The sequence below is a fragment of the Sorex araneus genome, chromosome 10, assembly GCF_027595985.1.
Source record: "Sorex araneus isolate mSorAra2 chromosome 10, mSorAra2.pri, whole genome shotgun sequence".
NCBI classification, from domain to species: Eukaryota; Metazoa; Chordata; class Mammalia; order Eulipotyphla; family Soricidae; genus Sorex; species Sorex araneus.
Genome location: NC_073311.1, coordinates 8721344 through 8733687, shown reverse-complemented (window position 1 = coordinate 8733687; position 12344 = coordinate 8721344). Strand labels below are relative to the sequence as shown.

Below are 12344 nucleotides of genomic sequence, written 5' to 3'. Positions count from 1 at the left end.
GATGGTGAAGAGATGAAAGCAAATTAACTTGTCTTTTAAAGCGAAAGTTAACACCTAACACTGAAACCTAGCTCTGTTGTGATAGTTATATACTATTTTTCAATTGCACACTACCAGCTGCACCTAGAGTAATACGAAGTAAAGCACAGTTCCCATTAAGATTCTGACTCTATAAATATGTATACTTCTTATCTAAATAAAAGTAAAAATTTAAAAGTAATATAGTAAGTCATTTCCATATAAGGTTCAAGAATGTATGAATTGGCAGCAAGAAAAATATTGCCATGTTATATCAATGGGTACTTGTTTTCTTTTGTTTGTTTTGTTTTTTGTTTTTTGGGTCACACCCAGCGATGCTCAGGGGGTTACTCCTGGCTTTGCACTCAGGAATTACTCCTGGCAGTGCTTGGGGGACCATATGGGATGCCGGGGATCGAACCCAGGTCGGCCGTGTGCAAGGCAAACGTCCTACCCACTGTGCTATCGCTCCGGCCCCAATCAATGGGTACTTGTAATTTGGGAGGAAAACTCATGGATGGACATTATCTACTGGATTGCAGAAGTTATATATATTAAAAAAAAACGCTGGAGCGATAGCGTAGCAGGTAGGGCGTTAGTCCTACACGCGGTCAACGGCCAACCTGGGTTCGATTCCTCTGCCCCTCTCAGAGAGCCCAGCAAGCTACCAAGAGTATTTCGCCCGCACGGCAGAGCCTGGTAAGCTACCCGTGGCGTATTTGATATGACAAAAACAATAACAACAAGTCTCATGATGGAGACGTTACTGGTGCCCGCTCGAGCAAATCAATGAGCAACGGGATGACAGTGACAGTGACAGTGAGTACGGAAAAAACTTACAGGGAATGCAGAAACTGCAGGTCTTATGGGGAAAGCACTAAATCAGAGATACAAGAAAAAAATTAATTAAAATTATTTTATAAAGTATACGTGTGGAGAAACAGCATTTAAAGTTGAATATGTAAAATGAGATTTTGTATCACTTTTCTTTTTGTCATGCTTTCCATTTTTGAACTCTTGACAGATTTTTATTATGATTCCAAGCGATTATGACTTGTTCTTTTTTAGAATTCACTCAACTTTTGTTGCTCTTCTTTTCTAAGCTACCGTCTTGACCCATTTAGTTGTGGAACCTCCCCCCTACTGTGTATATATGGCCTTCCCACTCGGAAGCACTTTGCCAAGGAGAGAAAACAATTTCATGCCTAAGGTCCTGTGAGATTTAGCCAGGCCTGCATCTCCTTTCAGCTTCTTACTACTGGGCCAAGGCCCTGAGCCGAAGTGCCTCTCCCCTGCCTGTTATTCAATGACTGTGTTTAAAGCGAAGGAATGCTTCTGTGCATAACTCCAATAAAACTTCGCAGCAAAAGCACTAGTGTAATCTCATGCAAAAAAGATCACCGACTCAGAAACTCAGATCAGCTAAGTGAAACAATTAGGTGACTGGCATCAGTCCAATGAGGCCAGTGGCAATGGGGCTGGAGGCTCCATCTAAAGCACAGGCCTGGAGGACTGGGTGCCACATTACCAAATGTAGGGGGTGTTCTCTGTGCCCCGGCTGAGTCACTTTACGTACTGTAGCTCATATATAAATATATATATACAGTTTATATGTATATATGTGTATATATATGTATATGCATATGTATATATGTGTATATACATATATATATATATACAATCCTCCCAGCAAAGCTCTAGGATCCGCACTGTTGTTTTTATCTCCTTTTTGCAGATGAAGAACACTTCAAGTCTGTCAGAGCGTGCCTAAGCACACATAGCCAATAAGAGGTAGAGTCAGGATTCTGTAGTGGGGGTGGGACACACCCGGGGGTGGTCTGTGCAGTGGGGTTACTCCCAATGGGACTCATACCATGTGGTGCTGGATCTCAAAGTCGGGCTTCTTACATGCAAAGCATGTCAGCCGCTTGGGCTCTCTCTTTGGCCCCAGAGTAAGGATTTTGAACCCGAGCATTCTGGCTGCCAAGTTCAGGATCTTAATCACTGTCACACAGAGCCTTCCTAATTTCAGTATGAAATGTACTTTCTTTAAATGTTGGCAGCTGATTTTAATATTTTAAAGCACTACAAAATGTGTTTTACTTTATGACTCAGACAGTGGCAGCTTCAAAATGCAAATCACTCACCAAACCCCCAAGCCCCACGATCCCCTAACCCAGCCCTAGCCCGCAGCCAAAGAGAGAAAGAGAGAACGAAAGAAAGAAAGAAAAAAAGAAAGAAAGAAAGAAAGAAAGAAGAAAGAAAGAAAGAAAGAAAGAAAGAAAGAAAGAAAGAAAGAAAGAAAGAAAGAAAGAAAGAAAGAAAGAAAGAAAGAAAGAAAGAAAGAAAGAAAGAAAGAAAGAATAAAGAGGACAGATAGATTTGGATCCACATCTGGGTTCATCTCCACCTCTCTGAGCACATCCACCATGATGAAACTTTCCACACCTTGAGTATGGACTTGATTTAAAAAGAAATGGTGGGGGCTGGAGCGACAGTACAGCATGCCTTGCATGAGGCCGACCCAAGTTTGATTTCCAGCATCCCATGTGGTCCCCCGAGCACTGCCAGGAGTAACTTCTGAGTGCAGAGCCAGGAGTAACCCCTGTGCATCACCGGGTGTGACCCCAAAAGTAAAAAAAAAAATGGTGGTGGGAATGTACACTGGTGAAGAGATGGGTGTTGGAACATTGTATGACTGAAACTCAATCATGAACAATGTTGTAACTGTATCTCACTGTGATTCAATTAAAAAATTTTATAAATTTAATTAAAGTTTTAAAAGGGAAAATTTTAAAAAATAAAAGAAATAGAAAAAATAAATGTGAGACTGGCCCTCGCATGTCTGTAGACCATAAGCAGTTTTAACCATTACGCAAAGCTGTCTGTGCTTGTCCAAGAGATCATGCTCACTTACTTCCCTCTGTTTCAGAGATGACAGAGATGGCTTCAGTTTAATTTGTAGCCTCCATTATTGTTCCATTGTAGATTATTTTAATGCAATGGCAGTTGGGGAGGGGGCTCATAAACAGTGCTCAGGAGACCCAGGGGCTGCCCCATACTCAGCTTGGCTATGTGGACCTGACAGCTCAGTGTTCAGGCTGGTCCATGTTCTTTGGCCCAATGTTTCTGGAAACCACCAGAGACATGCCTGGTAGTACTGTACTGGGCGGCTGGGGAGGGTGGGGGTCAGTGAAGTGTGAGGGAAGGAACTGGGTCCCTTGTACATACAAGGCAGGCACTGCAGTCCTTTGAGCTTCTCCCCATCCCTAACATGGATTCTTTTTTTTTTTTTTTTTTTTTGCTTTTGGGTCACACCCAGCAATGCTCAAAGGTTACTCCTGGCTCTGCCCTCAGGAATTACTCCTGGCGGTGCTTGGGGGACCATATGGGATGCCAGGGATTGAACCCAGGTCAAGGCAAACGCCCTACCCGCTGTACTATCACTCCGGCCCCCATGGATTCTTTTTTAATCAAGGAAATATTGAGCGTTCTGTGATGGCACAACAGCTTGGCAAAATATTGTGTAAATTCATTGGCAGATGCTAGCAAAGTTATACATGCTGGCAATAGCAACATTTTTATTTTTGTGCCCTATGCCCAGAACAATTTGGAGTTCTGAAATATGACGTTAGTAAAAGTGTTAGATGACTATATTTCTCTAGAGGAATTATTTCAACTCATTGAGTGAAGTTTTAAATTATGAACTAATTGCTAATTGTAATGAATAGAATGTTTTGCATTCTTTGCTTGATGCTGAGAATAATGATTGAATGTAGCCATATTAACATTGATTCTGAACTAATTTAGATGGTGGCAAGGTATTCATTTATTAGCATTCTCCTTTAGTGTTGTGTTGAGATATTAAACCATCTGCTCTTATGTATAATCATTTTCCTGGAATTCAGATGGGATTATAGGATATGATATGGTTCTATGATTGTTATAGGGTTATCAGAATGTTTATAATAAAAATCTTACATTAGGGGCCTTTTAATGATCTTTAAAAACAAATCACTTTAGATCTCAGGTTAGAAAAACATTTCCTCTTGGAAGCATTTTATTTTTTACAAATATTGGTGTGGCAAGGTATGGTGAAATATCAAATGTGAACTTTCTAGTTATGGTGACTTTGTATATTTATAGGAATAGAGTTCATTTCAGGATTAGTACTATGTCAGCTCATTACTTATTGCTTTTTATTCTCATCACATGGAAATATAACTAAAAAATATTATAAAGCCAAAGACTAACCACTGTAATATAATAGTTTCCCAGTAAATTCAATAAATATATAATTTAATTTATGAATATGTATAAAGTTATAAGTAGCTCCAAAAATGTACAACTATCAACAATATTAAGTAACTGTATTCTCAAACATTTCAGAGCATTCTGGAATTTTTGAACATTCCATGAATTTTGTGAGCAGGTTAAAACTTTTATTGTTTTGGGGCTGGAGCGATAGCACAGCAGAAAGGGTATTTGCCTTGCACGTGGCCTATCTGGGTTCGATTCCCAGCATCCCATATGGTCCCCCGAGGAGTAATTCTTGAGTACATGAACCAGGAGTAACCCCTGTGCATCACCAGATGAAGCAAAAAAAAAATCTTTTATTGTTTAGGGGCTGAAAGAGGTAGTACAGCAGGTAGGTTGTTTCCCTACCATATAGCCAACCCAGATTTGATCCCTGGCATCCCTTATGGTCCCTCAAATGCCACCAGGAGTGATCCCCAAAAGAAGCAGAGTCAGGAGTAAGCCCTTAACACTGCAGTGTGGCCCCAAACCCAAAATAAATAAATAGAAAAAATAAAATTGTTACTGTTTATCTAGCAAGAGTTTCTTCAACAAAAGAACTCTAAAGCAATGATTCTTTCCACTTTCCCACTCAGTGTAGTCATACATAGTTCTATAGTGGTTTCTCTTCCCTGGACAGGAGCGAAGGAAGGGGAAGAAGAGGGTTGTGTAAAGATACCTAAGGAGTAGGGCGAGAGAGAGAGTACAGTGGACTGGGTACTTGCCTTCCTTGCAGCTGACCCTGGTTCAATCTCCAGCACTGCAGATGGTCCTCTGAGCGCCACAGGACTGATCCCCGGAGCAAAAGAGAAAGCTCTGAGCACAGCTGGGTGTGGCCCATCCCCACCAAAAACAAAAACAGAAACAAATGTGATACCTAAGGGGTGCTCTGATGGCTTTTACTCATACTGGATTATCTATCTTTTCTTCTTTCTCTCTAGAATCAGTGATTTTAATAGATCTCAACCTCTCAAAAGATTGGCAGCTCTCCAGTTGCAGATGTAATTGACCTTGCTTTTGTGGTTAAATTTATAAAACTAATGCGAACCTTTTTTTATAACAATATAGAATGGGAACATCTTCCAATTCATTTGTTTATTGTCTTCACATTAATACAAACTGTACTGTGTGACGTTGATATAAAGAAGGGGACATGTATAGTCAGGGTGAATCGCGGATGTGAAAATGTGACTCTTCTCTGTTCCCGCAGCTCCCTCCAGCAGGAAACCAGGAGATCCCCTTGTCATTTCAGATATCAAGAAAGGCAGTGTGGCACACAGGTAAGGAAAGAAGATTTTCCAGTTCATTTCAACCCGTGTTCTTTTCTTGTTGTTGCTCTTGGACTTAGGGGTGCTTGGGATGACTCCAGGCTTAGAGCCTGCAGGTCCATATGAACTGGAGATATGAACAGGCCACTCAGCCCACTGAGCGATCTCTCTGATCCCACAGGATTGTGTCTTAATGAAATGATCCCTTCAATGCCCAGGGCAGACCTTGCTAATGGACTATGCATGGTATCTTCAGAATTTTTCCGGGCAGCCAGTTTATTATCTGTGACATTTCTAATGTCAGGAGCTTTTTAGACCTCTCCTCTTATGTCAGTTTATTTCTGAAACCATTATAGATCCCAACACCAGAAAATATTGTTTTGAGTCTTTCCTACATAGGCTTCCCTTCACTGATATTCCTTTCTTTTTTTATGGGAAGAGGTGGTGGGTTGGTTGTGCTTAGGGGCTACTCCTGACTCTCTGTTCAGAGGTCACTCCTGGCAGTGCTCAGGAAACCACATGTAATGGCAGGGATCAAACTGCTGTCAACTATATACAAGGCAAATGTCTTAACCTTGTTGTACTCTTCAGCAGCCCCATTACTCTTTGCTTCATAATCAGCTAAAAACCCAAATTGGCCCTAATTATGAGAGACACCTCGCAGATAAGTGGCTTATGAGAGATCTTTGGTAGATTACAGAAAGTCCTCTCTGAGGAAATAGCTTTTTTTTTTTTTGGTAAGTAACATTCTTGAACATTGAACAATATTCATATCCCTTATTTGATCCATAAACATCTAGAACTCACGAACAATTTATAATATTAGATCAAAAATATATATTTTTGCTTTTTTGGGTCACACCCAGAAATGCTCAGAGGTTACTCCTGGTTCTGCACTTGCTTTGATTGTGACTGACCCCCAGTTTAAATCTCCAGAACTACATATTGTCCCCCGAGCACTGCCAAGAATGAGCCCTGAGCAGAGCCAGGAGAAAGCCCTGAGCACCACCAGGTGTTGCCCCCACCTTGAGAAGGAAGAAAGGAAAGAAGGACAAGGGAAGAGAAAATAAAGAAAAGGGAATGAAGGAAGAAGGAAAGAAAGGAAGGCTGGAAATATGGACATGACTGCTAACTTAATTTTTACCTTCTGACTAAGCATTTAAAAAATAAAAACAACTATTAGTACCATCAAATAAGGATGTTTCGGGGACTGGAGAGATAGTTAGGGAGTAAGGCCTTGTGGTAGCCTTGTAGTGAATCCTGGTTCAAATCCCTGGCACAAATCCTGGTCCCTCAGTAGCACCCTGCTGGGGTCACTCCTGACGACAGAGCCAGGACTAGCCCCTGAGCACCGAAGGCTGTGGCTAGGAGGGGGGAAAAAATGCCAAATCAGGTGGATCAAACAAAATAGAAGTTCAACATTTAACAGCCAGGACATAGGCCTGCAGTCTGGGCCCAGGGATGCAGCTCTCCCATCCTCTTCAGTACTCCAGTATTTACAGTGTCCTAACCATAGGGGGGCGAGGGTGGTGCAGAGAGTTTGGGACGTGCATCCTTAGGAGATGACCCAGAAGAAGGCAAGAAAGAATAGATGCTGGGAAGCAACAATATCTACTATCTATCTGTCTAAGACAAAAAGGATAGTTCTTACCAAAATGTAGCCTTCCTTACAGATGTCTCTCTGTGTGTATGCACAAACCCACATTCTTATTATCTTCTTATTTCATAATGAACCTTTAAAGCTTTCCCCCGGGGCTGAGGATGTGGCTCTAGTGATAGAACATCTGGCTAGTGTTTGTGAAGCCTGGAGCTCCATTCTCAGCTCCTCGTGCCCTGTTCATCCCCCTGCCCCCACCCCACCTCTGTAGCCCTTCCTAGCACCACCACACCTGGGCACTGTACCTTCAGGCTCAGACCACCTGACCCAAGCTGGGAATGTCCCCTATTAAAAAACCTAAAAAGTAATTGACCACATTGATCATGTGGTCATGACCACATTGATCATGGTTGATGTTAAACTATCTAGTTACCTTTTTCCCCCATGCAGTGAGTTCCCAAGTGCCAGTGGTCATAGCAAACAGGCAAGCACTCAGAGGCCTCACCAAGTCCATCACACAATGACTGTCCTCACTCTCCCTCAGCCCTGTCCTAGGATATGGACTACCAGAGACCAAAAGAAGCAGCCAGAGGAGAAACTTAAGGGCACCAGGTCTCTGTGTATGGGTACAGTTTAACTTAGGCTCAAGACACCATCTCTATAGCCTGTGATCTGTCTTCCTGGGAACCTTAAATCTTCCAACAAAAGATTATATAGATGTACTTGTTTAATTAAAGCATAATAGAAAAAAATTAGTGTCTGCAAATTAATGGCACCAGCAGTCATACGAAAAAAAAACCATGAGAAAAAGAGAATATCAGTAAAATACAGTTGGGAAACAGCAATTGGGAAAAAGACTTCCATAATGCTACATTGTATTTCATGTCCTTTATGGTTTGATTAAGTTGCCTTGCACTTTCTAACAGAACTGGAACCCTGGAACTTGGGGATAAACTGCTTGCAATAGATAACATCCGGCTGGACAACTGTTCCATGGAAGATGCAGTTCAGATTCTCCAACAATGTGAGGATCTGGTGAAGCTCAAAATCCGCAAGGATGAAGATAATTCAGGTATTTCAAGCCTCCTTAGTTAAGATTGTATCCTTAACAGCCCATCTGTCATAATAGAGACTCAGGCTTGATGTCTTGATGTACAACAGCTGGCTGGTTACATGGTAGTGGCATTTTCCATAGTTAAAAGTATTTTTAAAATGTGTTTAGAGCATAGATGAATTTCAAATGAAGATATTTTCATGATATAAATATTATAACTACATTAAGACAACTTTTAGGGATAAAAACAAAATTACCAATACCAGCTTAATACAATGGAGCTAGACATGTTCTTGTTGAAATTATAGTATAAAATTTTAATCGCAGTGGTTGTTAGTTTTTTGCTTACCTTGGCAAACAGCTTGCCATTCTACATGTCCTTATTTTCTGTTGCTTTTATGCACTGTGTGTCATTTATTTATCATTCTCTCATTAGGATTGCTTCAACTGTTTCATTATTATAGAAAACACAATCATGGATATCTTTATGAAAGATTCAAGTTTCTCCTTTTGAATGATTTCCCTAGGAAATTGTCCTAGAAGTAGGATTGCTGGGTCAGAATATTAAGGACTCTAAAATACAGAGAGGAAGACAGCAAGGGAAAGAAATTGAGTGGGAGTGACAAGAAGTGGATGGGTAATAACAAGGGGCAGGAATTAAGGGCCAACAAGTATATCAGTGATGGTGAGGAGTAGTATAGCTACACAACTAAACCAAGAGTCAACAGCTCCAAGGCCTGAGATCCAAACCCCAACAACCAGATTGAAGTGTGCCTTTCAAGAAGGCAGGCTGGAAGGGAGGCAGAAGTTGGGGGTGGAGGGGAGTGGGAGGGGGTGGGGAGATCTGGGCACACTGTTGGTGGGACTGGAGCTGGAACACTGTGCGCCTGAAACTTAACTATGAATAACATTGTAAATCAACTATATTTTTAATTTTAAACAATTGTAAAGGCCATGGGTAGGATTCCTGAAGAGTTGTGTATCATGTTTCTTTCTACAAGGAATGGATTCATCTTTAGTATCTCCAGCAGTGCACAAATTCAGTGGTGTGTTGCTTCTCAAACCCTCATAAGCCTCAGACTCATTTGAAAATTGCTAAAGCCCAGTTTCTGGGCACTATCTGAGCTGCATTAGCGCTGGTCTGGACAGAGTATTTTTAATTGATTTTTTATAGTGTAGTTCACTTAGTTACAATGGTCTTAACATTTATGATTTTGGTGTATAGAATTCCTGCATTTTCACCACCACCAAAGGGGCTGAGACCCTCTAATTGTCCTTATTTAACTTCTAGTTCACATCGTCCTTCCATCTGCCCCAAATGACCCCAACCCCATGAGCTACTCTGTTTCTAACAAACATTCTTGGGAAGCTTTCAGTGAAAAAGAAGTCTAAAGATTAAGTCTTGGGCAGCAGAGCTAAAGAGAGACACTTTTTTAAATCTTTTATCTGGTTATAAAATAATCAGGAGCAAAAACAAAAAGGAAAGATTCCAACTTTAATAATGTGAGAAATTATAGAGACATGTTATATATAGTTATATATTTAACAGAAGTGCTTAAAATGTTCCCAAACTTATGGTTGAAACAAAGACTCATAGTGTTCTGCTGATTGTAGTTACAAATTTTTATTTATATTTCCCTAAACCATATGCACTATACAACTTTATGCCTTCCAATTTGGCTATTTTTTTTTCAATACAGTGAGAACTGAAAGAATTTAAGACAATCTGAATGCTTACTTCATCTAGAATTTTATTTCCTCCAACGTGTTCAAGTTTTTTCTCTAATTAGCAGTATTTTGCTAAATGACCCTTCTTTATTAAGTCTTCCCAAAGCATTTCATTTTATTTTTACAAATCCACTATCACAGGTTATGTACGATTCATTAAATTACACATTTACAATAGCAAGTAAAGCTGGCATAAACAGGCTTGGGAATAAACATAATTGATTCTAAAATTGCAAAGCCCTAGCAGTACCAGCAGCAGAGATGCTAGAAAGAAATATGTTTTTCTGGAGCATTCCACTGTATTGTTCATGATATTTTACAGCGAGAGTGGAAGGCCCAAATTAATCTTGTAACTTGGTTCATTGGAATTGGGTCGAGAGCTTGAACAGATCATCATTTCATCCCAATAAGTAATGAGTTGTCAGTATTCTGGAATCCTCAGGATAACCAAACCATCTAACTCTCGAGAGCCTGGTCTTCTCAGGTCATTTGTTCATAATGTACTCAAGGGATTTTCTAGTTCTTTTATTAACTACCTGCTCTTCTCCATCTTTGGTTCTGCAGAAAGTTTATAACCAACCATTCTTGATAGAATTTGGTTGGTTCCTAACTGAGCCATACTGCAGTTGGGTTTAACAGGTGCTGCTTTAAAATGGATGCATCTCTTCCAGCTGCATTTGTTTCATCACTCTGCCATGTAACTTACACAAAGAGATACTAGAACTATTCTCAAAGCTTGTTAGTCTGTTTTTCACTGGACTGTACAATCAGTATTTATTTAGTATCCATAAACTGCTAGGAACTGTGCTAATGATTGCCAGTTCTTAGGTTAAAAAGGACAGAGTACACTCAAACCTAAAATCAGCCACAATCACAGGAGAGAAACAAGAAAATCAATAAATAATTAACATTCCATGGAAATGCACAAAATTCTCATAAGAATGTCGGGTTGGTTTGGAGCCTGGCAAGTTCAAGGAAATGCTTCTAAACTACCTTCATCTTGATTTGTTCATGATTCCTTTTCAATGCCAAAGCAAGTTTGCTGTTCTATCCAGCAGAACATCTGGTAAGAATGACTATATCAAAATACGCATATATTTGCAATCATTATTTTTTAATTTTTTTAATTTTTTGGTTTGGGGCTCACCTGGCAATGATCTGGGGTTATTCACAGGTCTGCATTTAACTTAGGAATTACTCCTGGTTGTGCTCAGGGGACCACACTGGGATGCCAGGGATTGAACCAGATTGGCAATGTGCAAGGCAAGTGCCCTACAATATACTCTTTGGCCTCCCGTCATTATTTTCTAAGTAATTGAGTTTTCGATACCAGTATTTGAATTCTTCCCCTTACACACATGTTTCATTAACAATTTCTTTGGGGGGTAAAGGATGAATCCCCCCAACCCCCTCCTAGGATGTGTCCTTATGAAGAGACAAAGCCCTGTGGAAATACTATTTTGCCTAATTTTTAAAGCTATATATACTTTTTTTTTTTGCTTTTTGGGTCATACCCGGTGATACACAGGGATCACTCCTGGCTCTGCACTCAGAAATTACCCCTGGAGGTACTTGGGGGGACCATATGGATGCTGGAAATCGAACCCAGGTCGGCTGCATGCAAGGCAAACGCCCTACCCGCTGTGCTATCACTCCAGCCCCTCAAGCTATATATACTTAATTTATATTGCTTGTCACAACAAAATGGCTAGTGGAATTATTTAAAAATACTTCAGTGAAAGAAAAATTGTGAAAACTGTTATATATCACCATGGAATCATTAAAGTCATTATCTGAGGGTTTACTGAGCTGTTTGTTGCTAGTCGAGTCTTCTATGTTACTGGTTTTGTTTATTGAGTTTAGTTAGCTTCTATGGAACTTTCCCGTGTAATCTGCTGTGTTCCTACTGAGCTGTCGGTATTGTGTTGCATGGTGCTCTTGGAGCTCCCGTTTCTATGATCTGAAGAACTGGGACAATTCTCAGCCCACCCCTCCTTCCAAGGGAGCCCCAGAGTTTTCAGCCAGAAAAAGTGTAGTTGGCTTGGCGTCTTTGCAGAGATTAATTGTGAAGCAGTGAAGTTGGACCATTTGCATGGTGGCCACAGTGGGGTGTGGGTGTGGCTGCAGGGTCTCTGGCAGGGTGAGAAGTCAGCCCACCCGCCTCGTGAGGGCTCCCCAGAGTTTTCAGCCTCAATACATCTCTAATTTGATCTCTCAAATTAATGACTCGCTAATTGTGCTTGGCTTCAGAATCACCCAAAGGACTTGGGGAGAAAGTTCAGATGTTGATTTCGTCCTCTGGAGTGATTTAGCTTCAGAGTGGAGCTGTAATCTAACACATTACTGGATGCTAAAGACAGGGCTCCTGGTCTACCATGTGAAG

General features: G+C 40.7%; 1 protein-coding gene across 13 annotated transcripts in view; it reads left to right on the top strand.

The window, feature by feature from the left end:
- The window catches only part of GRIP1 (glutamate receptor interacting protein 1), a 752587-nt gene that overhangs the window by 687638 nt on the left and 52605 nt on the right, over window positions 1–12344 (top strand). For all 13 annotated transcript variants that reach the window (XM_055118021.1, XM_055118025.1, XM_055118019.1 and 10 more), the window contains 2 exons: window positions 5525–5594; window positions 8106–8251. In XM_055118021.1, coding sequence (XP_054973996.1) covers window positions 5525–5594; window positions 8106–8251 — 216 coding nt within the window. The remainder of the gene's footprint in view (window positions 1–5524; window positions 5595–8105; window positions 8252–12344) is intronic.